General features: G+C 44.8%; 2 protein-coding genes across 3 annotated transcripts; one reads left to right on the top strand and one right to left on the bottom strand.

Annotated features, from left to right (window-relative positions):
- Positions 1-6: 6 nt before the first annotated feature.
- On the bottom strand, positions 7-16340 carry LOC119401383 (tight junction-associated protein 1). The gene is made up of 8 exons (XM_037668132.2): positions 16142-16340; positions 15609-15706; positions 13998-14123; positions 12555-12677; positions 8876-9019; positions 6775-6858; positions 4254-4466; positions 7-166 (listed from the first exon to the last, which is right to left on the bottom strand). Exons 2-8 carry the CDS (start codon positions 15633-15635, stop codon positions 23-25), a joined length of 861 nt encoding a protein of 286 aa, XP_037524060.1. The 5' UTR covers positions 15636-15706; positions 16142-16340; the 3' UTR covers positions 7-22.
- Positions 16341-19282: 2942 nt separating this feature from the next.
- Positions 19283-25285, top strand: LOC119401382 (protein FAM50 homolog). Of its 2 annotated transcripts, none has more exons than XM_037668129.2 (7): positions 19283-19393; positions 19900-20158; positions 21091-21216; positions 22471-22734; positions 23373-23501; positions 24240-24368; positions 25047-25285. In XM_037668129.2, the coding sequence occupies exons 2-7, from the start codon at positions 19940-19942 to the stop codon at positions 25263-25265; spliced, it is 1086 nt and encodes a 361-aa protein (XP_037524057.1). In that variant the 5' UTR covers positions 19283-19393; positions 19900-19939; the 3' UTR covers positions 25266-25285. The 2 variants fall into 2 exon arrangements, with proteins under 2 accessions (XP_037524057.1, XP_037524055.2); XM_037668127.2 differs by having other exon boundaries at positions 19358-19373.
- Positions 25286-26082: the final 797 nt, after the last annotated feature.

Here is a 26082-nt window from a genome sequence, read left to right as displayed (position 1 = left end):
TGGTGTTTTGGAAAGCTGTTTTTCAAATGAGTGTCTCTGTGGTGCGTTGTATTGCACTGCCATCACCGGCGCAATGCTGACTGGAGGACCGACTGCAACACAGGGATGCCTGGGTTCCCTTGGAAGGATGAGACCGTCGCCGCTCACGCGCACGCTCTTCAAGTACCTGCATCAAGAGATGAAGATTCAGCAAACGTGTCATCACAGTACTAAACTGCTCACTTAACTGTGAACATAGAGTCTGAAAAATATAGTCAAGGGGTGCTATGCAGGATGGCCCAAGTTTGGCGAAACTCGGTATCTTTCCGAGCTCTGGCGACACCCCCTTTTGAACGAGCTAATAGTACGATAAGGTAAAATCCATCCTTCAGCGCGCGCTCCGTTCCATTGGTTATGATAGAACGCGGCGTCACGTCAAGGGCGGTCGAGAAAGTTGGGTGGTGTCTTCAAACTAGAGGCACCTTTTTTCATTTGTTTGTCGTTCCACTGAGTGCAGACGTGCATCCATGCAGGAAAAGGGGCAGAAAGCTCTACTAACTATATTTTTTATGTGTGCACGGGCCGTTTGAATTCATTTTCACGCGTTTAATGTCTGCAGCAAGTATCCTTTAGAATAAGCAGCACTGTGGCCTGCGAGATTAGTTCCGACCGAGCGCCTTACAACACCGCGGCTATAGCTAATCGCCGAGGCCACGTGTATAATTACCATGGTCGGCCTGTACATTCTAGCGCGTTGCTCGGCCGGCGCGCGCTCTCGTCGTTCTCTTCTTCATCGTCTGCTCGGTCCCAGAGCACGTGCGCCCGGCTGATTAGCTAATTGGCTGGGCGGTATACATAGCTAAGTCAGAACGTGCTATGACGAAGCTGATTAGGCCAAATCTTGCTAAGGTCGAGCTAACTAAGCCACGTCTTACTAAGACCATGCTAATGAAGTCGTGTAAAGCTAAGAACAAGGTAATTGAGATCATGATAAATAACATGACGCTAATTAGGATCGTGTAATTAAAACCAAGATAATCAAGACCTTACTTGCCGAGGTCGTGGTAATTAGGATCGTTCTAATTACGATTATGCTAATTACCTCTGTACTAGTCAGGGCCTTGCAAACTAAACCTGTGTAATCAATGCCGTGGTAATTAAGACATTATTAGTTATTGTTAATTAACATGACGCTAATTATGAGCGTGATAATTAGGGTCGTGCTGATTAGGATTACGCTAATTACCTCTGTACTATTCAGGACCTTGCGAATGAAACCTGAGTAATTAATGGAGCGGTATTTAAAACATTATCAATTAATGTTAATTAACACAATGATAATTAGGGGCGTGTAATTAAAACAAAGATCATCAAGACCTTACTCACCGATGACGTGTTAATTGGGATCGTGCTAATTATTATGCTAATTACCTATATAATAAATGTCATGATAATTAAAACATTAACAATTAAGAAATGACTATTCACTATCATGTTAGTTAAGACCTTCCTAAGCAATACCACCAATATTGAGACCGAACTGACACGGTGATTACACCGAAGCAGACTGAGTAGACGAGCCACGTAAAAAGGTGGAAGAAGCTAGGTGATCACAAACTCCACCGATGGCCCAAGCCCTGCACAAGCACCGCAAGCTCAACAAATTATTTTACATGCAAAGAAATTGCTGAGTAGCGTCCACCGCATGAAACACTTGACAGGCACACCGGCACTATGACAGTCACGAGTTGAACTGGGGCCTTTTCAGAATCAACGAGTTTGTGCCTGAGTTCGCGCGTCAATCAATTTGATTGACAGACGCCCGCGGTGTAGAGCGGGTCCGCCCACCGCGTTCCTTCTTGCCGAGGAGCAGTGCTCACGCAACAACGCCAGCGAGTGGCACAATTCATCTATGAGCCTAATCGCACAGAGTATGCACACACGCACGAAGAACTAAAGGTTATATAATCGCGTGGCTACGGTGCCTCGCATTCAATTTCACCGCTCTCACGACGTACCACTCACACTCACAGCTATGAAGCAAGTGCCCCTGGTGGGATTTGCGGTGAGAAATGTTATTATTTACTTGTTTGTGGATGCGTTGTTTCTACCGATTCGCTAATACAAAAAAATGTTCTACGTGTAATGTAAGTATAGCAGCAACCTGTCCATTTATTTATCTGTAATATTCCAGAGAAGCGAAACGAGCTGAGTGCTGTGTGGTCGCCCTTGTTGCCTTCGAGAGTGGAAATTTCCATGCACTAGGTGGAACGAAAGAATTTTCCGAAAGAGGACAAACGCCCACGAACACGCCCGTGGGAGGCGCGATCATCAGTTGGCAAAAGGTAGTGCGATAATCACGCTGACGTCGCTGCACTGTTGAAATGTTGACTGAGTGGCGGCGCTGATGCGTTCGCACGCGGTATTCCTTTGAAAACCGCCGCAAATGCCGCGCATGCGTTTGTGACACCATTCTCGTTCTTGTAGCCGTTTTTATCAAGGCTTCTATCGCGCGCTCCGCACTGTCTTCCTATCATGACCGTCGTAGGGCGGGCTTGGAGCAAACTCGTGTGCCCGAGAAGCTCGGGCCATCCTGCATAGCACCCAAGGTCAGCATAACAAATTACCATATACGATACTGCACTAAATGTAAATTTACATCTCAAGCCAATACCTGCTAACTTTTACGCCACTCTTATACCCCTGTCACACTGGAGGTGTTAATGTCATTAGGTTCGAATGTCATTCGGTGCAACGAATGCCATTCGATCCATGATGGTGCTACACAGGAAAAAGTAATGTCATTCGTTCATGATACCTATGTCGATAACTCAGACAAAAAATGGCCGGAAAAGTTGAGGAAGGTCATGTAGAGCTGTAGAAAAGTGAAGCTATTTATTTTAAAAGACATGTGGGAAGTCGCTTCACAAAAAAATAAATGGTTAAAATTTTGTATCGCATAATATCTGGCCACAATAAGCCAAGACGACGCTTAGCCAGTAGCAACATGAACACAAGCAACATGGCTGACATGGCAGTGCCGCTGAATAACGACGCCAAGTTGCAGCAAATAAAGCATTTAGTTGCTTTGTACTTGGCATTGCGAGAAAAGCGCATAAGACAGTCGAAGAGACTGATTGATCTTCAGATAGAAGAAGAATCAAGACGCAGCCTGTTGGGTATGAATGTGAAACAAGGCGGAGTGCATTCACCTAAGGCATGTGCGGCGTGACGAAAAAAAAAGATGTGCCGCGTCTACTGAAGCTTTCCCCAACGCAAAGTGACAGAGGCACCCCTGGAAGTTTGCGGTGCGACAGCACACACTCAGAAACCCAGAGCGTTCCCCGTTTATTCGCTTTCAAAACGCAGTCTCACATGCGTCCATGCGGGAAAGCAGTTTGCAAAGGAACTCCGCAAAATTGTCTTCCCATAGCCTTATGAGAGCAAACGCCTCCGCCTGGATCCATTGCGCTCGTGGAGCTGATGCCATCGCTGCAGATACACGTGCACACAGGCGTCTGTTTGTTAACACTACGACCGACAGCGCCGGCGGCCAGACGCCACTGAGTGGGAGAGTAAAAACATTTTGCAGCAGCCTTGCATACACCTGTTCTCGTTAAAATGAGAGATGCCTAAAAAAAGCAACATTAATAGCGAGTTTGTATGAATGCGTGTCAAATTGGGAATGCTGAAGCCACATTTTAAGTAGTCTCTGGGGTACAGAGTATACATTCGGTTCGGCTGCGACGGCGAATGAGTTTTTCGAAGTCATTCAATTTCTTAATGCATTCGATTCTAACGACATTAAATATCACTGTGTAGCAACCACATAATGTCATTAGATGCAAATGTAATTCCATTCGAATGACATTAAAACGTCCAGTGTGACAGGGGTATTATTGTCCACTGTAATCTAATTGTTGGGGTTTTGCATCCTAAAACTATGATACGATTATGAGGGATGCTGTAGTGGAGGGCTCTGGAAATTTTGACCACCTTGGGTTCTTTAATGTGCACCTAAATCTACGCACGTTGGCCTCTAGCATTTCGCCACCATTAAAATGTGACCAGGGTTCGATCCCACGACCTTTAGGTCGGCGGTCGAGCACCGTAGCCACTAGATCACTGCTGCGGGTATCGTCCACCATGCATGGTCAATTGATCCAGTAGTAGGCGGAGCGCTGCTCTGATCAATTATGAAGCTTTCCGATGAAGGATGGCATCTGGTATAGAATCCTTGTGTTATCCCTACCTCAGAAGATGCAATCACGTACCTTGGCCATGACAGCTGCACTGATGTAGTCGGGGAGGGGGCCGTTGCCGTCCTGCTGCTGCGGTGGTGTCGTCTCCTCGGGCGACACCGAGTACACCATGGCGGTGGGTGGGAATGTGGGCATGGGCACCCGGATCACCCGCGCCTCCGGCGGAGTTCGCTGCGACCGGCTACCCAAGTGGCTTCTAACTTTCTCCTGAAGCTCGTTGGGAAGCTGCAGGAAAGCGTGCGATTAGAATGTGAGGGAGGCTTGCAGGGAAGCCTCTCTGCTCCCCAATGTAGTGTTGCAGAGCAGCAATCGGTGTACAGGCATAAACACCAGCTGAGAAAAAGAATTGGCTGCGTATCTGCGTGCTTCGCTGCAAATGTCGTCGAAAGACGATAGTCTTCTGCCGGCCGTACTACATGAGTCCTCCTCCTCTTTGTTGAATCGGCGCATCTGGCTCATAGCGTCGCATTTTCAGCGCAGCCTAAGGAACACTAGGGTCTTTAGAATTACGTATCTATGTATTTTCTAGTAAAGGAACACACCACCTAATACTTACGTATTGATGTCGCGCCTCAGATATGCATAATAGTTGCTTTTTGATCAACAATGTTTACAAGCATGAATGCAGCTACCAGTTCAAGATGGCTGGGCATTCAGCAAGTGCTTAAACTTTGGCCGGGTGGCTGAATCATGTGACAGACAGAAAGATAGACCAAAATTTCTGCGTTCAAGTATCCCAAGAAAGACTGTCGTCTTTAAAAAATGAAAAGAAAACTGTTCATCAAAAGTGAAAGCATTTCTTTGGCTAGTCCTACCCACTTTGGCTGTCTGGGTTCCATACTATGACCACACCATACTACACTTCCGTCTCTCTGTCTGGCCTGATACCATAACCACACAAAGTGATCTAGCCCTTATGAGAAATCAAACTTAAGCTGACAGCGTGATAAGTCTGTACCATGGTGTAGGAAGGAGAGGTGACACATCAGCTCGGAGGCGCAGCAGAGCAGCCTCGTCAAAAAGTTGTTCACGTTCGCCTTCTTTTCACCAGACGGCGCTAGGCGCCGGTAGAATGTGTTAAACTGCTGGGTGCCACTTCACTTCGCTCCGTCTGCGACGGCACGTTTCATGCCGAAACTCTTCATTCCTGTTGTGTGAAACTATTCATACTTCGTGACAGTTTTCTTTCATCCTGTTAACTTATGTGATGTGCGTGAGCCCCGGGAGCGACGGGCAAGAAGTGTTTCGCCTCGCATTGCACAACAGGCGACAAGTCGTGTACTGCGAAACTCTCACTGTTTTCCGCGCTGAAAGGAGAAGAATGCCTTCGGCTTTGGAGGAACACCTCGCAAAGGTCGGATTTTGCGGTCTACCGACCACCTCTGCGGAAGGCACTGCGAGCCACATCTGGTGACCAAAACCTGGGAGACTCTCCACAGCGGTAATGTCTTGCTTCGCGCGTGCCTGGAAGTGTTCCTCTCAAAATATGCAGTGCCTACTATATTTCCAGACTGCCCAAGCTATCTGTCTTAGGAGAGAGAAAAACAAAAGAGGCCAGCTGGAAGGCACGGCAACACCGTGCTTTTCAAGAAGCAGCGCAAGAAAAGCCCGAAATGCAGTGACGCGGTTTTCGGTATGGATTCTGCAGGTGTGCTTATTGGTAGGAGGCCCCCATTTGCGTAGCACCATCTACGAGAGCATAGGTGAACCCGAACAAAATTTCGCCACCCACACTCACTCACTGCGTTGCGTCACCTCTCCTTCCTACACCGCGGTCACGTACCTATCCTTGGTCGTAAACCAACAGTTGAAAGTGGGCACAGATTATACATGACGGTAGGAGCACTGCTACCATGCCGCAATACCAATGCACATGAACAAGTGTTGGAATGTCTTCAGAGCTGTACAATATGGTTAACTGTTGTGCTAAAGGAGTCTCACATAACTTAGCCAATAATTGTAAATAGAGTTCTGGCACAACATTTTGCCCAAACTTGTCCCTCAAAGCAAGGCGAGAGCAGTGGTGTTCAACCAAGAAAAATGCCACTGTTCAATTGCAACAGGTATATACACATGCGTCAGCATACGTTCTAGAGGTGTGTTGGTGCTGCACATCTTTTGGAGAATATGTATAGCATTCAGGGTGTTCGCACAGTTTGATAATGTTGGACTCGATACATTTGTCAATATATATCCATGTTTGCAAAGTTTGTGAGATGGCATGCATTTCTTGCAAAACAGCACGGTAACAGTGATAGTGCATTTAATTAAATCACTGGTGGAAAGTAAAATATGCATGCACAATGCGGACAGTACTCAACGTTTCATAATAAGCGGGCAAGGATGACACATCCAGACTGAGAGCCATATTCTGCAGTGAATATTTCCTTTTAATTCCATAATTTTCTTATCTTCCATCATGCTGACTATGGCTTATCACAATGTCAACAAAACTAAGGACAAAAGAAAGAAAATGAATTGGAGCAATAAGGCCTTTTGGGAACAGGCACGACCAAGACGAGAGGCATCATACCGTGCTGTACTTGGAAGCTACAAAGCTGGAAGGCTTGCACTGCAACAGCTGCACTGCCACGTTGCAATCGTTCCTGTACTGCTCCTGCAAGAAGGTCACACAAAAGCCAATCAACTACATAACAGAGCATGCATGCAGCTGCATAAAAGTGACATTTCAGGTGATAAAGGTGACATTTCAAAAGCTGTCTAATTACATGAGTGAGTCCCCAGAACACGCTAATAACTTGCTGAATGTGGACTATCATACAAACCTCTATCACATCAAAAATTAACGAACACTGCAAATAACATAAGGTCAACATCAAACACATCACAAAGACACAGAGCTTTGCCTACGTAGAAGCTGAAGCTTTTCACCATGCACTAGAACGAAGTGAAGTGAGCAGTGTGAAAAGAAAAAAAAACTGTGAGGCATTGCCTAAACTTAACTTGTCCTAACTATATCAGAAGTGCAGCTAACGAGCATGGTATTTTGTGACAGTGAGGCGTGCAGCAGACGCAAGATTACACAATACAACTCAACTGAAACATGCGTGCTTGAAAAAAATTGCCCAATCTGTCCACTACGAGTAGTCATCTACAAAACAATGACTTGCACATTTGACTCAGCCTTTAGATGGAATGACTTATTGCTGCTTTAATGCTTTCCAGAAGGTCCGGAAGTATCCACGACTCCTTCTTTAGTGCCGGTCACTATGACAGCAGTACTGTGCAGCAGCATTTTGGCAGCAGAAAAGTTTCGGTCCCTATGATGCTGAATGCCCCAATGTGAACGAGAGTCATTAGAAATGTTAGAACAGAGACACATGCCACCGTATGTTTCCTGTCCTCTGCTCTGTACCTGTCACTTACACAGAGGATAACTACTTTCAAAGGGACACTGAAGAGAAAAACAATGGTGCATTTATAAATTACTCTTTCACAATATGAAAAACACCACACTTGCTGCGAGAAGACGCTTGGTAATGTAGAAAATGTGTCAAAAGAAAATGCGGGTGACGACACTGCCTTGAAGTTCCCATAACAGTCTCGGCCGCTTCATAGATTTTGATGCCGTCTACTAGGGCCTACGTAGTTCCTAATCGGTAAAAATGAAGTACTACATTGTCTTGTGATGGAGCAAGAGATTAACATACCAAGTTTCAGGAAATTTCGTCTGGGCAATGAGGCCAGAATACAAAAAAGCATTTTGAAATCCATGATGTCACCATTGGAAATTTCGGCAGGAAATTTAAATGCGAAACTTTCGACACTGCTCTTTTTCATCCATTAATAAACCTGTGGTAGTGAAAGGACTTGTTGTTGGGCTAGTTGGTCACTTGTCATTTTGAAGATATTCAGCGCAACTTGGCATTCACTTGAAAACACACTCACATTCACACACGCATCCACTCAGGAACACGCCCCACACACAGCGCTGTGTGTGGGGTGTGTTCCTGAGTGGATGCGTGTGTGAATGTGAGTTTGTTTACTGTGGTAGTGAAATTGATGGCACTAGGGTTTTCAGAGCATAATTTATCAGTTTAGACTCTAAAACTTACTTAATGTTTCACTTTGGTGTCCCTTTAAAGGGACACTAAAGAGAAACAATGAACTGGTTTAGATTAATAAAGTGTGCTCGGAGAACTCTTGTGTAGTTTGTTTCACCACCACAGGTTTATTATTAGAGGAGAAAACTAAGTTCAAAGTTTCATTTTTAAATTTCGCGCCGAACTTTGTAATTCGTGACTTAAAAGACTTCAAAGAGCATTTAACGTATTTTGGCGCCACTGGCTCGACGAAATTTCCACAAACTCGTTATGTCAAGTCTCTGGCCCCCTCAGAGGATAATGTACTTCGATTTAACCGATTAGAAACTACGTAGGCCCAAGCAGGCTCCGTCAAAAATATGTGACGTCACGGCAAATGGTGCGGGAATTCCAAGGTGGCGTTGCCACCTGTATTTTCTTTTTGCGCGTTTTCTCGCTTTAAGCATCTTCGTGCAGAAAACGTGGTGTTTTTAGTATCGTGGAAGACTACTTTACTAATGCGAGAAAAAGCGTTTTGCTCTTTAGTGTCCCTTTAATATGGTCACAAGGCACGCATTGAGGCACACTCACATTCTCCTCGCGTAGCTGCGCCAGCGCCAGCTGTGCATCAACGAGTCGCGTGGTCAGCTCCTGGAGGTCCCGGCTTAAAGCATTCTTTTCCGTCTCGCAGCGGTCAACCACTCGTAACAACTTGTCTTCGAGGCCTTGGTTCACCTGGAAGCATAGGTTGCCAGGATGAGCAAATACCCATACACAAAAACTTTCGTGTGCTGTGCACTCAGTCACACTCATGCGTACTTGAACACTTTGTCACATGCTCTATGTCACGCCTTCGAAATGAGTGCAAAACAAGTACGGATCTATTTTTGCGAGTGCGTATGTATGCCAATCTACGCAAGCAGGGTAGCAAAGCGCACGGGCATGCAGCATTTAGGAGGGCCTCTGGAATCCTCGCTCCAGTAGACTGAGCTGCCAAGTTGTGCTCTTCTATGTTTCACTCTGTTTCAGTTCTATGTCCAGCAGAAGGGAGAGTTGAGATAGTTGGTTCTTCTATGGGCTAGTAACTTCTATGTTTCACTCTGTCAACCCATTCCCGGCTGAGACATTGCATCTGAGGTTTCATTTAGGCTTACCATCTGAAGCCAAGTGAGGCAAAAGATGCTTAGACACTTACTTGCACCTCAAAAAACAAAGCTCGAATGAGCAAACAGACACTAATGCAAAAGTGAACACAGTAGTATTTTTTAGGAGCTTGCTCCTTATGCTCGTGCCTTGTCCGTAGCCGCCAGTGTGTACACTACTCATTGGTCCCGCCAGGAGCGCAGCTGCGCTCTCTCCGGTGATTTCAAGAATGCTCACTAGACGGTGTGCCGCCGCTCAAGGCGGCACACACCACGCTCGGCGCAAGCGTTATTTAGGTGACTGCTCGAGGGCCGCGCTTCCTATCTCTTCGCTGGGAGCTCACTAAGTGAACGCTCTTCGTTGCCGCTCTGCAGCATGAACACCCCAGCCAAGGCAGCAGCGCGACGGGCTTGCCGCCAAGACCCTGCGGTGAGAGCTCGGGAGGCCGAAGCGAAGAGGGCTAATGTATATATAACAACGTTGTCACGTCTATATATGATGGCAGGGTAATGTGTACGGAGGATTCGCGAGTTACCCGATCATCTCCAAGGAAGCTCCTCTAACATGACTTCGTGGATATGGCGGGGATTTTTTTATCAGGGTTCCTCCTGTCCTTATCTACATGCACAGTTAAGTTTCATGGTGCTGAATCAACATGCCCAATTATCTGTCCTTCATCTGCGTGTTTTCCTGCGCATTAATAAGTTTATTAGTATCGCAAATCAATAAAAATTATTCTTGATTCCGTTGTGGTGGGGAAATGATCAAAATGAGGTAAGGTCGGCTGGTATGTACATTGGTGTGCAATAAAAAGTGTACTTCGTCCTTTTGACTGGTTCATTCTGTCCGCAAAATGAGGTGCCTGACAGTGTTTACTGCAATCGTGTGCCCAACTGATACTGCTTAAACAAAGAGGGTCTTTAGCAAGACTTGTGTTTGGGCAAGTTGGTTCATACTTGATATGGACATACGAGCGCTATGGGACGGGGACATAGACAAGAGGCACACAGGACAGGCGCTCAACTTTCAACTGAGGTTTATTGAGCAGACATGTAAAATTTATACAAGCAACCAGCAAGGGCGATAACAATTGTGAATCATCCACTCGATAACAACAGTGCCAAGACCTCACCAAAAATTGAGCCTTTGAGCGGTAGGAACTTGATTCGGCGTGGTGCGTGGCCATGATGCGATTTTTTGGTGAGGTTTTGGCACTTTGGTTATCGGGTGGATGATTCACAATTGTTATCGCCCTTGCTGGTTGCTGGTATAAATTTTACATGTCTGCTCAATAAACCTCAGTTGAAAGTTGAGCGCCTGTCCTGTGTGCCTCTTGTCTATGTCCCCGTCCCATAGCGCTCGTATGTCCGTATCAGGGTCTTTAGATTTTTTTTTCTCAACAGTTTCACAAGGTTAGGGCACAGTGGTAATCTGTTACATTTGCCATGAAATAAGGCTACGGCACTTTTTAAATAACGCAAGCAAACAAGCAAAAAATTTCTACGATACACAGTCGACTCGACTTATGATTATACTTAAAAGACATAAGTCTCCGGCAGGCGTTTAAAACAAACAACACAGATCGCATCTAGTGAAGCTGCCAGTCCCCAACATAATCCACTTCATTGTCTTGTAATGAAAACTGAAATGGCAGTACAACAAAAGGCACTGTCTTCACCTGCTTTACAAGTATTGAAAGGACCCTTGAAATCTTATATAGCGTCAACATTTTGTCGAAACCACTCCAAAGCATTTTTGCTTATATTCTTTGAGACAACAACGAATGAAAGCATTAGTATATGGAAGCACTCTGGAGTACGGTTGATTGTACAACACGAATTCAACAACTGGTTGTCTCCTCTCAGGAAACAGAACTTCCCATATGGTAACTGGCACGTGATGTTGAAATGTTGCAGATAAAAATTTTGACATTTACAACACAGCAGAGGTCTTGAGATAAATGCGGGGCAAGATCCGTAGAGGAAAACAAAACTCGCTGAAGAGTGGCTGTTTACGTTGCAGGCCGGTTTATCGCACTTTCGCTATCTGTGACAGTGAGATCTGGCAAGCCAAAGTTGCTTTGACGTTTACTGATGCTGCCAGTGTTGAAGATTTCTTGCACAGATTCACTGAAACCTGCAGAAACACGCAATATCCACAAAGTTGTAGCACGCGGCAATGACGCCATGTAGGGAGCTGCATTGGCCAACTGCGGTGGGACTTTTACAAAAATCCTCTCGCTGAGGATAAATAAAACAAACAAGCAAAGCTGCAAGAGTAGTGTTTATTTTACCCGCTGGATGATGCTAGTTCTCCAAGCACGCATCAAACTCGGGAAATTTGAATGTGAAATCATCAATAGTGGACCACTGACGGAAATAGATGCAGACAGAAGTGTTGAAGGGAAAATTTTTTTATCCACCCATCGGCAACACAAAGCTAAAAAGGTAATCCATACAGATTTCTCAGGAAAAAGCTTCCCAGTTTATGAAAACTTATACCAGTCCAGGCCAAATCATTTTTCAGCCATAAAGCTTTCTTTCTGAGACATCCAAATAATGTTTTTTGTAGCTTCAGGTGTCAGAAACCAGATCTTTAATACTCAATTCGACACTTACAGATCACTTCCTTCGAGCAATCATATTCAATTGGACTCTGAAGTTACGTTGTTCAAGCCACCATGTCACTCGCAAAACACACACAATCACAAGCAAACGAAAAATACATGTGACAAATCTATGGAAACAAATGAATCCAACACACAATTAAGCCAAGGAAAGCGTAGGGGGCGTTAGCTGTTGTCTCTAACTGTACTGTAGTAGTAATATGACACAAATTGAAATTAATTAAAGTGGACAATAAATCTCCCTTTTCATCGGTAGTATCCGAACCCACAACCTTAAAAAATTTGAGGGCTCGGATCCCACCGACGGAAAGGGCGATTTTTGGCCACTTTAATTTATTTTACTTTACGTTATAATTACTACACTACAGTTAAAAGACAACAATTAAGGCCCGCTATGCTTTCCTTGGCCTAATTCATCTGGTTGTCTTTAACAAAGAGATGAGCCCATCGAAAAAATTCCTCTTCTTTTGTTCAAATCTATGGAAAAGTGCATGTGCCCACCTTCTGGAGCTTACGGTAACCGTCCTGAAGCCTCTGCCACCTGTCTTGGCAGGCTTCTTGCCGACAGGGGGCGTTGGGATGCAGAGGCTCTGGGGGCCTGCCTTGTGGGGGACCTTCTAAAACCTGCATCAACCAAAGTACGAAATGCCCAAACCGATCAAGCAGACGGCACGACAACTGCAGTGAGGACGTAGATGTCATAAACATGACTGCATTTTTCATTAGACGCAAGTAAATGTTGGCTGTAGTGATGCAAATGGTTCATAGCTCCAGATTTTTGCTTAGATACTCCATAGTCTATATAAATTTTAGTAGTGTAGTTGCTAGCTCCAAAATTATGCAAGGCAGGAGAAAGTGATACCAAACCTGGACATTTGGTAACTGCAGTATAGTACACCTCTGAAGCACGAACTCAATGCAAACGGTTCAAAGCTACACATTTTTGCCTAAAAGATAGGGCAAAATGTGGCTTGCTGGCAGATATAATGCATCAGCACGGTTAATCGGGCAAGTTGGTCTGCATCGATCTTCAACGAATAAACAGTGTGAAAAAATGAGGACAAGCAAAGGAATGACAGACACGGGCACTGACTTGCAGCTAAAATTTTATTTCGAAACATATTTGTTCTGCAACTTTTTGTGACCTTGTGCAAGCAAGATTGGTGTATGTTATCATGCTTTTCTAGATGCTATTTATTCTGTTTCGTTCCGAAATAAAATTTTAGTTGCCAGTCAGCACCCGTGTCTGTCGTTCCTTTGCTCATCCTCGTTTTTCCAAGCTGTTTATTCGTTCAAGATCTTAATGGCTGCAACCATGCAACTTGCTTAGACACACAACACGCGAATGGTTCACCATGGCACTCAAATTCTTGCAGCCACGCCATCGTGCTTAAAAGAACATTAAAGCTGTAAATAAGTTGAGCTACTTTATCAATTACACTTGTGTAATACAGTAAAACATTGATAATATGTTCTCATTTGCTACGTTCTTCCGTTATGTTATGCCTCAAAACGCAACGTCCTGTTTACATCCTATAGGGTTATGTGTATTAGCATTTTATACACAGAGGAAACATATGGTATGCTATAGTTGGGTACAACTTAAGAAGGCGGGAGGGGCCCCTCCTAGATGACCAAAGCGTGGCAGCGAATTGCGTCTTAGACTAAAGAAATTGTACCGCTTGTGCACTTCGCCATGCTCTTTGCCGGCAGGATCACCAGCTCACATCATCAGTCTAGAGTGTGCCCATCAGTGCAGGCTTGTATGCATCCACCTTTGGAAATGCCAATGCTTTGTAGAGCTGTACCTGACTATACGTAACATACAATATACCAGAGAACATGTGATACGCTAGGTGAAGTCAAGAGAGTGGAATTCTGTCGATGCCAGCAGTTAGCAAGCCGACTGAAGACAATCCAATGTTGGCGGTGTAAATCCATTACCTGTGTCTCCATGCGGACAATGTGACAGTCCCGCTCCAGTAGCTGCCGCTTCAGAGCCTCGATCTCCTGATGAAGGTGCAGGCTGTTGCTGCCACTCACGCAGCTTTCACACACACAGCCGCACTCCTGCAAACACCAGGCACAACCGGTCACTTTTTCACCTAGCCCAAAACTGTCTGGAGTAAAGGGCAATGCCTAATCTACACTGTACAAACAGTTGCACATTTTGGGACATCTTTTCATCGAACAACAATACTCATCTGGCTTGCTCATTGTTTCCTTTCTTGAATACTTCAGTTCCACTCAATATCATGGTGCGCTGCTGCTTGTACAACGTGATGGGCTTCACACAGTGCACTTCTTATCACATGCCATCAGACATGTCAAACACACTTTTCACAAGTCGAAATGCACCATAAAAGTGTAATTTGTTGCACTTCGCCCTTTTAGCATTTTAAAGGACTGCATTTAACAGGTACCAACACTGCAATACAGTGATAAAATTCTTTGATACTAAAGTTGATCATGAAATTCCGGGCGTGGTGCCATTTAAATAGTTGTGACGATCTGATAGGGCAGCGCAGGGGCTACAGCATTGTGCTACTTTGCCCCAGGCTGCAGAGTCGATCCCTACCATGGCGGTTGCATTTAGATGGAAACCCAAGAGGCCAAAATTAATTTGGAGTACCCCGCAATGGTGTACCTTATAATCATGTTGCTTTGGTACACAATACTTCTGATATATGTTTTTTTTATATCATGGTGACATGAAAGATAGCGAAAACTGCTGACATTTTGCAATAATACGGCTAAGCTGACGTTGATGGCACTACCGCAAAAATACACAATAGTTCAACGCGTGCCTTCTCGAGGCTGCATGTGTGTTTGTAGCAGCAGGAGTGATTGCAAGGATAGAATGAGACAATGTATCGTTGTACATCCACTTTGTTAGTAGCGAGATCAAAACTGATTCGTAGAAAGAAATAACATAGCAAATTACTTTGACAGCTCTGACTGGCACTTGCCAGTTTTTTTTAATAGGGTTGAAGAGGTTTGTAAACTCATCCAAACTGCTATAAAAGAAAATGACAAGTCAATAACGTTGTCAGTAAACCTTCATTAAAGTTTTCTGTTCTGCACGTTGCATATGAGGGCTCGCTAAATTCAAGGTTCTAACACGACTTTAAATTCTGGCTAGGTCAAATTAACAAGCATGCAACATAGCCCTGCTGTAATGAAAGGACTCCACATATTCAGTAACTTCCTGCCACGTTCGAACACAGGAGATTCTTGCGACACACACACCAATGTATGACCGATCGACCACAATATCGGCTCGTTGAAGTTTCATTATCTACTTTAATTTTACACTATAGTGTTGGAAGACCTGATACCCGTATAAATGCCCTAATCAATGGCACTGAATGAACGAAAGATGCAGAAAATTGCAGAAACGAAACCGTGACGATTGCGTGCCTGTATGCAGCAAGCATTCGCACAACTTAGCCTTCACGCTAAGAAGAGAAGTGTGGCGGTCTTGACCCAACTGCGGCGGTGCAGATTTGATCAACGACTCTGTCACACATTAATAAATGCAGTGAAGTTTCTTACCTGACAGACGCACTTCATGGTACTCATCGTTGGCTACGACATGGCTGAGGGAAACCGCTCGCTAACTTTTCCAAGCGCCCTGACCTTCCCTTGAAAGCCTGCAAATGCAATGAATGGTAAGTCTACACTCACACTCTTCTAAGCAGCTAAGAAGCATGCTTTGATCGCCTGATTTGCAGCAATCGAAACCGCAATCTTGCGAAAGTGACGCGCTTACTTCAGCTGCAAATGCGCTTGTACAGCTGCAGTAGTTAAAATAGAAGGCAAAATCTTGCAGGTAGTCAAGGTGCGAAGCGAAACAGAAAAATTCTATAAAATGTACGCATAGCCGCGCTAATCAATCTAAGCGAGATATGAAACCCAGCAGGGTCTTCACCTTACGTACGGAACAAGATGCGCGACGTCGGCAGAGAAATCGCGCAAAAGCAAGACCGAAAGAAACTCGAAGTTTCGCGTAAAGAAACACGGATATCCACTTCGCTCGTGATCAACATGAGCACAGATCACAACAAACGTCCCGATCGAAAACTCACGTCTGCAAGGAGAGGCTGTGGTGTGTCCGCTCGAGAGGGTCTGGCCTCCTTTCAGTACAGCGTGGCAAAGCAGCTAAAAGCGCATCGCTTGAAGCAGAGACGAAACGAATGCGTAGAGGACTTCGTCACTCGGTGCTCATTGCTGCCGCTGCTGACACCAACCCATAACGTCAAGCCCTGTCGCCCAGTTCCGGGGCAATCCCCAGCTTCCAATGTCATAGGTTTAGTTCTCAAAAGCGACGCAAACTTGTTTATGTCGCTGCCTGTCAACAGTGAGCCTGTGGACCAACGTTACTGGATCTAGTACTAGGGACCGTAGTAACGTTGCTGTGGACCCACTGTGGCTCTATGCACTGTGGACCTCGTCGATCTCGACGGTCAGTGGTAGACCGCGTTGGCTTGCATAAATATTAAAGGTTTAATCACACGTTGAATACTTTTGTTTGTGCATTTCACTTTTAGTAGATTTAGTACGAAAACTTCCGCTATTTTTATGGAGCTGGCAAACAGAACTCTGACTCTACAAACCCTCTACAAAAAAAAAAATTGAAAAGAATACTTGACGCTTCGAAGGTGTATTGCATGTTATTTGTCCACAATTTCAAGGTTATAGCAAGTTTGGTACTATTTTGTCCCGCTTCACAGTACATTGGCGCTGGCGACTGCACCAGAGGTGTTTATAAAAGGCGTGCAGTACCAGTAACTTCAATTCTTCCAGTAAAATTAGTGTTATGCTGGAGTTATCGCTTTTTGCATTTTTGCATTCTTTTAGGCGAAAATGTGCGGCTTTTAACCGTTATCGGCTTCGCGCTTCAGACGAAAAACCCACACTGCGCCGTTATTATATGTCCAGGTTTTTATGCTTTAGTATCACTTTTTCCCGCTTCACCGTACTTTGGCGCTGGCAACTGCACCACTGAAACAATATAAAAACATGAAGTGATTAGGCATTATATGTCTAGGTTCTCGAGATTATAGCAAGTTTAGTATCACTTTATCCCGCGTCATTGTAGTTTGGCGCTGGCAATTGCACTAATAAAATTTATATAGAGCATGGAGTAGTTAGGCACCATATGTCCAGGTCCTCAAGGTTATAGCAAGTTTAGTACCATCTTTTCCCACTTCACTGTACTTCGACGCTAGCTACTGCACTGTTGACATTTATGGGAAGTGTGGAGGAATGTGAAAGTATGCTTCAACGCTCCCGTCCCCTGCGGAGTGGCGGAGTGCTGCGAGCACTGCGAGCGCTGTTTGTGCTCACGGCTGCTTACGGGGGAAACCACGGAAACCTGTGTTAGAGTGTACTAGAACTGTCGAGACTCGAGTGGCGTGAACGCGCCTCGCCGCCTGATGCCTTCCGCGTCGACCGTAGCGGCGGCGCTGGAGTCGCTCGGTACTGAAGGCGCGCGGCGCCGCGCGCTAGAACGTGCCGCTAGAACTGCTGGACGCATCGGCGGCACCCGGCTAATCGGCACTGATGTGGCTTTCGTTGCGTGTCTATCATTATTAAGCGTAGGAATTGTCGTCATAAGCCTTTATGGACGAAACTTCAAAGCTTTTAATGGATGCTTGCTTCATATATGCCTTTGAGAGATACTGCAGATCAGTTCTTGTAGCCGAAGCGACTGCTGGAAAGTACGCAAAATATAAAAATGAAAACAGGCTGACAACGACCGTGAATATTCACGATCTCAGTGTGATTGAGCCGAACTCATTGCTGGGCTATTTAGAACAATTACTCTCAATTAACTATACTCCGAACGACCGCCAGAAGAAACAGACAGAGCAAACAAAAAGGGCGTGTCTTATTCTGATTTCTTCTGTCTTAATGCTTTCTTCTGGTGGTGATTCGGCGTCTAGTTTATTCAGAGTAACTGAGCTGCTCTAATGGAATTTAACTGTGTCAGAAAGCTGTGTGCTGATATTGTGCCGAAAGCACACCGAACATTTACCGCGCGTTGGCGAAGCTCCGTGTACGGTGCGTATCTTTACAAATGCGCTGTGTAAATGTGACTTCTTTGACATTACGAGGGCTCAAAGGTATTGGAACTCAAAGGTAACTCGACCGGTACAAATAACGGTCGTCCTCAGGTGCGTCGCATGTATATTGTTATTAATTGCTAGGCGACGGGTGGGGAGGGGATACTTTACTGTCTGTATTTGTGCGTGTAAATATATATATAACATAATCTCGCAAAACATAGAGCACCACCGCCCCTTCTGGCTTCACTACAGATAAAGCAGTGAAATTATAATACAAAACGTTGTCAAAAAAAAGTTCTAATGGCATCGATAGAAGATCAGGAAAGGTGCAATATAAGCTGTCCATTGAAAAGGAGAACTGGCTGTAATGAATTTAGGCAGAATAACCGACGGGCTATATTTACATCTGTGCATTTTAATATGCTTGAGATAAGCCCTGATGCATGAAGTTTGTGCCTCGGAGGTGAACACGCGCCTTCAGCTCGGCTTCCTGGCTCGCCTTCCTGGTATTTTAAGCCCTCAGAGGTCGCATAACCGATGCATCGTAACCGCGGAAGCACGCAGAACTCAGCCGTCACTAGTATGAATGTTGCGATAGAGTCATTTGTACTCAGGTTACTCATGAAACAGTCGAGCGCATTGGAGCTCATACAGAGATCAATGCTCTGGATATATCGTACAGACTGCCAGCAGAAGAGTTGTAGGCTTTCGTCGCTGGTTCGTTATTTATTCGTAGCCAGTGTTCGTAATCACTTCTAGTGTAGCGCGGCTCGAAGTGCTGCTTGCAAACCGCACAGCAATCAGTGAGCAGCTAGATGCATGTGCGCAAAATCCGATTATCACTTTCTTTGGGAGTCGGCAGGCTCCAAGAACTGGGAATATCTCGGCGCAATTTTGGCACGCCTGCATATTCACTCATGCACCATGGCGCGTAGCAGGCGTTGAGACACCGATTGAAGCTCAGTAATGCATTAAACGCGCTCAAAACGCGCAATTATACGCTTTCGTAGGCTGCGACGAGCGCGCGCTAAATGCAGACGCTCTCCACAGCTTCAGCATTATATTACTCTATGGCTTCAGTACAAAGTGACTACAGCGCCGCCGCTACGGTCGCCCGTCGGAGCATCACCCGAGATACAGTATGCGGCGCGGCCGCTTCGTTCGTTCCACTGCCCCCTTCTAGTACACTGTACCTGTGTGCTGCGTTACAGCGAAGTGTAGCTGCGTTGTGCGGCCTGCATTTTGACCAGTTACTCGCCTTAATATACGGTATTTGACTATTTTCATCAGTGTAACCTCCCTGAGTAAGAATGTGGTTTCTCTGAAGCTCCCGAATCATATGTGCTACGCGTCAAAGCGCGTTAGTGATTAATTTTAGGGCATTCACTTCCAGTACGTCGCGCTGGTCTTACGCTAGTTGTTTATGCCATTTACATGTATTTCGAGAATTCCTTTAAATGAACACGGCTGATGTAGACGCAGACTTGCCAGCTAGCTTGCTGTTTGTAGATCACGAATGCCGAATTGCTTACGCTGCGTAATCGGCAAGCATCATGAACATGATATCGTCATTCAACTAATACCTCGAGGATTTATCGGATTCATGTCGAGGTTCGTGGCTAATTTTGGCGTGCGTCCCAAGGCACTGTAACAACAGGACAGTTTTACTGAAAGATTCAAAATGCGACTCCTGAGCAGTAAACGCGACTGTTATGTTCAGTGAGCGCTGGGAAACACCGCCGGTCATTAGGTGCTCGTCTGCTCGATGCTTGCAGATACAACAGCCGGTGCTGCTTCGCGAGACCAGGCAGAACCATGGCTATGTACAAAGGAGCTGCCAGCGAGGCTGGCCGTGCAATGCATCTCAAGAAGAAGCGCGAGAAAGCATTGGAAGAATTGGAACTGCGAAAGAAAAAGATCGAAGAAGAGCTGAAGATCTCTACGATGGAGAACAAGTTCGCTGCACATTACGACGCCGTGGAGCAGCAGCTTAAATCGAGTACGATTGGGCTTGTCACCCTTGATGAAATGAAGGTGAGCTATACCACATGTTCTTTCTCAACATTAATGTATATCTGGCATACACTCAATGCACAAATAAAAGTAAAATGAGTTTACCTGCACCACTAGTATTGACTGTACATACGATTGTACGGGATAAAACTGTGCAGTAACACTACTTACAGTAACACTACATATACGCGGAGTGTTGCAGAGAACTTGTTCATGGCCTAGTTGGTTCTTGCTGCGTTACATATCTGCTGCTAAAAAAGACACGTGAACTAAGGGTAGGAACACAAACGGGACAAAATGGGGTAAAGATTGTTGGCAGGAACAAGCATCGGACCAAGTTGGATGGAGCATGCATTAGCGACACGTCGATACATCTGCAAAGCTCGGATTAGATCCTTCAAAAGCTGGTTGCCCCGTTAAGTATATCTCTGTCATTCTGTGCATGTGTTACTGTATGTATTCAATCTTTGTTTTGCACTTGAAATAAATCAGTTGAAAGAGCTACCTGTTTTGTCCTGCTTGTATTCCTCTCTTCCATTCTCATGTCTTTTTTAGTGGCAAATATGTTGTGGAGTGGTGCAGAATTCCGTAGGTCTATGTGAAGTGATGACTCGCAGTAGTTCCTAGCTTTGTTCCGCCTTGGTGGTACAGTGGTTATGGTGCTCGGCTGCTGACCCGAAGGTCGCAGGTTCGATCCCGACCACGGTGGTTGCATTTAGATAGAGACGAAACGCTAGAGGCTCATGTGCTGTACAACATCAGTGCACGTTAAAGAACGCCAGATGGTCAAAATTTCTGGAGCCCTCCACTACAGTGTGCCCCATAATCATATGGTGTTTATGGCACGTAAAACTCCACATCTTATCATTCATAAGAGTGTGGCACTACTGATGAGCAGGACTTCCTTGTGAGCTGTTAAAATTCACGTGTTTTATACTGTGTCTTTGTTTCAGGCTAAGCAAGAGGATGTAGTGAAAGAACGGGAACGTCAACTAGCACAGCGACAACAAGAACGTGAGCTTCAGCGCCAGCGCGAAATTCAGAAAAAACGGGAGCAGCAAGAGAGGCAAAGAAGACAGGCAAGTGACAAGGATAAGCATCGTTTGTTTGCAGAAATTCTTTATATGGCTAATGTACTTGCCGTGGAGATTGTCAGTGCAGAGACATTATCATTGTATGGTCACCACTCGTGAGTGCAAATTAGCATCTACAGTATGCTCTACTGTAGCATTATAGTTATTAAAAAGCAGATTTGGGACGGGCAGGACTAAAATGGCACTGAATAACTGCAGTGTTTTTTACAGCAGCCACCAGGGCACAGAGGTGTGATCTTGTACGCATTCTATAATAGAATGTTTGTCCTTGACACACAGGATTGATCAAGGCTCACATGAGCATCACGAGCGGGGCACATACACGGGAGCCTTAACCCTTTCATGACCAAAAGAAAAGAAAAACGTGCCGAAATTAATGAAAAAAATTTTTGCTCTCTTTGTAAAGCTTTTTTTTTTTCTGAATAAAACTGTACCATTATTTCAATGAAATAATGTTTCTATATTTCTGTAATCGCGTAAAATCACACCACATGCCCGGTATCAAAGGTGGCAATGCAATGAAAGCCGAGACACAGGTGGAGGAATTCTGTTGAAAAAACATGGACAAGTGGGGCCATCTAGCATTGAAAAACACAACTACAGCGGCTATAGTCATCATTGGTTTCGCGGGGGAACAATTTCTGTTGATGACGAGTACAGTCGTCGTCAGTCATTTTGTTAGAAAATTTCATGATGACTATACTCATCAACAGTCGCAAAAGGTTAACCAAATGTGTGCAGTGAGGACGACCATTCTATTATAGAACGCGTACAAGATTGCGCCTCAGCTAAGGACATTGCGCCGTCCTTGTGAAGTGGCTCAACTGTGGTTCACAATGCACAGTTGGAAATAGCATTTCTGGCAGCAGAGGACAATTTCATAAAACTCACAGCTTGATAAATTCTGTAGTATGCATGTAACATTCCTTTTGTCTGCTATAAGTGTATGTTAATACTATTGCTAACATAACTTACAGTAACTAGATTATCATGTTCTGCACTGTTCTGTCAAATACTGCGTTCGTGTTACGACATGACCCTTATGTTATTTCTAACCCTCACCCCGTATATAGTGCCTTGTAAAAGGCCCTTAAGAGTACAGTAAATGATGAGGTGCTTTGGCATTGTTCAAACTTCAATATTTAAATGCGTATCGCTTTCTGCTGTACTAGTAGGAATGGATGGACTTAACGGCTGCAGCACTTGTGCCACATGGTATCGATACTGTCTTTCTTCCAGATTGCTGCACTGTCATTCAAGCTGGACGACGAGGAGGAAGAAGAGGAGGAGGACGCAGAAGAAAACAACAACTGTGAAGAAGAGAAGGAAGAGAAAGAGGATTCACCGGAAACAAAGGATGAGCAGGATGAAGACGGAGATGGTGCCGACTACGAACCACCTTCAAAACGAAAGTTGGGCAAAAACCCCGATGTGGACACCAGCTTCCTTCCAGACAGAGAACGAGAAGAAGATGAGAAACGGATCAGAGAAGTGCTTCGCATGGTATGCAATGCAATGCATTAGTTGTTGCTTGCAGTGTAGGGATAACAACCGGAGGTCATATAATGTGGAGTCAGCGTGTCCATATATAGATGTAGTGCAGGCAATGAATGATAGAGGAACGCTAGATGACACAGGCGCCAGGTTTCAACTGTGGATTTACAGTATCTGCACGAACACAATGTGAGGTCATACAATTTAATGCGAAGGCCAACATCCTGGGTCTCAAAACTAGAAACGTTCATTGTAAACCAACCTGGTGTATAAAAATTCATGTAAAACAGATGCCACTAACATGTGCATGAAATCTACAAGGTTTTGCCTAGCCCTTCATCACAAACTTAGTGAGATAGAAAGCTGGGCAGTGCTCGTACCGTGTCCTTCCTACTGGAGCATTTTCTGTCATCTTCTGTGTTCATTCAAAGTGTGCAACTTAGTGATACACTGAAAACGATGCCAAGCCTTCTTGTTAGCCTTGCTCCTCTGCTATTATTTTGCCACATTGCATCAGATAAAATCCTGCTTAAGCGTTGAATAAATGGAAAATGGGCACGGTTTAGTGTAGCTTTAATAAGTGGTTATTTGCGATACTTAGGCTAGAGGTTAAAGTTCACAAATAGCATCGTTTCATCCACTTGCAGGAGTGGGTACAGAAACAACAGCAACTCAAAAACGAAGACATTGAGATCACCTTCAGCTACTGGGACGGCTCGGGCCATCGAAAAGTGGTGCGCATGAAGAAAGGGAACAGCATCTACCAGTTCTTGCAGGTGGGCGTGTGCATCTCATAGCGTTCACTTGACCACTATACATGCAACATTTATTAACACCATTTCAGAAACTGGAACCTTCCCAAGTTAGTTTCACTTGGCTTGGTTTGTTTCTAGATAGCCACATGAGCGCGCAATTTTTATAATAAGTGCTGGGATTTTAAGTGCCAAATCCACGATATGAGGCACGCCTTAGCGGGGACTCCAGATTAATTTCAACCCCTTGGGGTTCTTTATCGTGTACCTAAATCTGAGCACACGGGTGTTCTTTGCCTTTCACACCCTCAAGCTTAGCAGTGTGACACATCATGTGCTAAGCTAGCACAGTGGGTAATGTGCAAGGGTTAGAAGAGTGCTAGGCCAATGCCCTATCATTTCCTGAGAAGTATTCCTTGTTCAAAAACTTTATAATCTTCATAAATTGAAATTCCCTAGATTTGCATACTTTCTGCCGAACATATGTATATGTTCAGTGGCCAATGTACATAGCGTAAATAGCTAGGCAACCTTTATTGACATACTAATGCTCATAGCTGGGCATTTATGTGCCATCCACCAGCGAACCAACAGAAAGGTCTAAAGAGTATGAAGCCCTCCTACAATCTGAAAAGCACATCCAGGTCCCATTACCAAGTAGACAGCATGAGCTCTAGCCTTCCCTGTGATACTTGAAAGTATGCGACTGGTATTGGAAGTGTTCGGTAGGTCTAACTGCACCGCTCATGACTTTGCTTGCAGAAGTGCCTGGAGGTCCTTCGAAAGGAGTTCTACGAGTTACGGGCAGTTACGGCAGACCAGCTGATGTACGTCAAGGAGGACTTGATCATCCCACACCACTACACATTTTACGACTTCATCGTCACTAAGGTAGGGTGGCGCATTAGCGTCGCTAACTGATTGTGCTTGCTGTGAACAGAATATTGCTTGCTCTTGAGAAGGCCCCTTCCATTGTGCAGAAAAGAAAAACAAATCTTGGCACGATCGTGGCAACCAGTTGAAATGCATGTCTAGCTGCGTGCATACATTGTGTTGATAACTTGGGTAATTAATACAGGAAGAAAGGCTTGCATGCTGAATGCACACTTGAGTATATAATTATCTGCTTTGAGAGTATTGCATGTGCTCACTAGTTTTTGTAGATCTTCCTGTGAGGGTTGTGCTCAAGTAAGACTGAAAACAGAGTACTTAGCACATTGTGTTGATACTAGAGAAAGTTGTTTACTTAACTAAATGGTTGTGTCACTCAAAGCAGGTTATAAGGCAGAAAACTTGCAAAGACAGTTTTTACATTGTGGTATCATTAATACCGAATGCACGGCGTGACAATGGGCTTTTCGTTTTAGTAAAAGCTGTGAACTGTAGTCACAGTATGTCATAAAAAGACTAATAAATAAGCAAGATAAGAAGTATGTTTCTCACCAGCTTTACGTCCCTCCGTAAGCACCATTCCTGCAGCAGGAATTGGCACAGTGTTGACTCAAAATTTTACGCAGGCTTTTGTAGAAGGCATGGTGGCTTACCTAGAGTGCACTTCATTTCGCACAGGCTCGCGGGAAGAGTGGGCCGCTGTTCGCCTACGATGCGAGGGAGGATGTGCGGTTGACCAACGATGCGTCAATTGAGAAGGAAGAGTCGCACGCGGGCAAAGTTTTGCTACGCTCGTGGTACGAGAGGAACAAGCACATCTTCCCGGCGTCCCGATGGGAGCCTTACGACCCTGCACGCTCGTACGAGCGCTACACAGTGTCTGACAAGAAAAAGTAGCCCTGTGCTGCCATCCAGCTATACAGCTGGGAAAAAAAAATCCAGTCGTACTTCACTCAACTGTTGATGGGTGCCAAGCTAAAGTGAGGACCCATAGAGATGCATGTTGAACGGCACGCATGTTCTATTCAAGTGTTGGCATCAGAAGCTACTGTTTTCACATTTAGATATAACATATTGTCCATGTTGGACATGTGAATGTGTGGGTTGCATTGACACTGTACTGGGCGCTCTACACCCTGCATCGAAAAGGAGCTTGGCCCTTTTTTTGTAGCCTGCTTTTCGTCAGACATGTCTGCCACTTCGAGATGTTTGAGGAAAAGTAATCGCAATAAACTGCTGTTAATGGAATTATCTTAAAAGCTTAACCTTGTTGCAGACAAGTAAACCGGCTTACTTAACACTGAAATGCATGTGGCAAGTTGTGTAAATAGTACCAGGAAATCACATGCAAGTAAACTATTGCTGAATATGTTATAGCTGAATAAATTTAAGCTGGCAGAAATATATGTACACTGTCAGGGGAAATGGATCGCACTGAATTTCACGTGTGTCTGTGTTGGTACATGCAGTTTTTATGGAAAGATTTACTTACAACAGAGTTGTCATTGCATTGACAATATTATAAAATTGCCATTGTAAATAAATGAGCATCATCACTTTCATCATTTGCGTTGTGTATAGTGGCAGGAATTTATTTTCCTGTGCACATCAAATGCACATGTGCATTTTGTTGTCAAACAGAACTGGTACCAAACTGAACTGCAGAAAATACCTACTATTGTATGGAAGCTTCTTGTCGTTGGCTGCAAAATGA

Source organism: Rhipicephalus sanguineus, chromosome 8, assembly GCF_013339695.2.
Source record: "Rhipicephalus sanguineus isolate Rsan-2018 chromosome 8, BIME_Rsan_1.4, whole genome shotgun sequence".
Classification (NCBI taxonomy): domain Eukaryota; kingdom Metazoa; phylum Arthropoda; class Arachnida; order Ixodida; family Ixodidae; genus Rhipicephalus; species Rhipicephalus sanguineus.
Note: the sequence above shows the minus strand (reverse complement) of the source record. Positions and strands in the feature narration are given on the sequence as shown.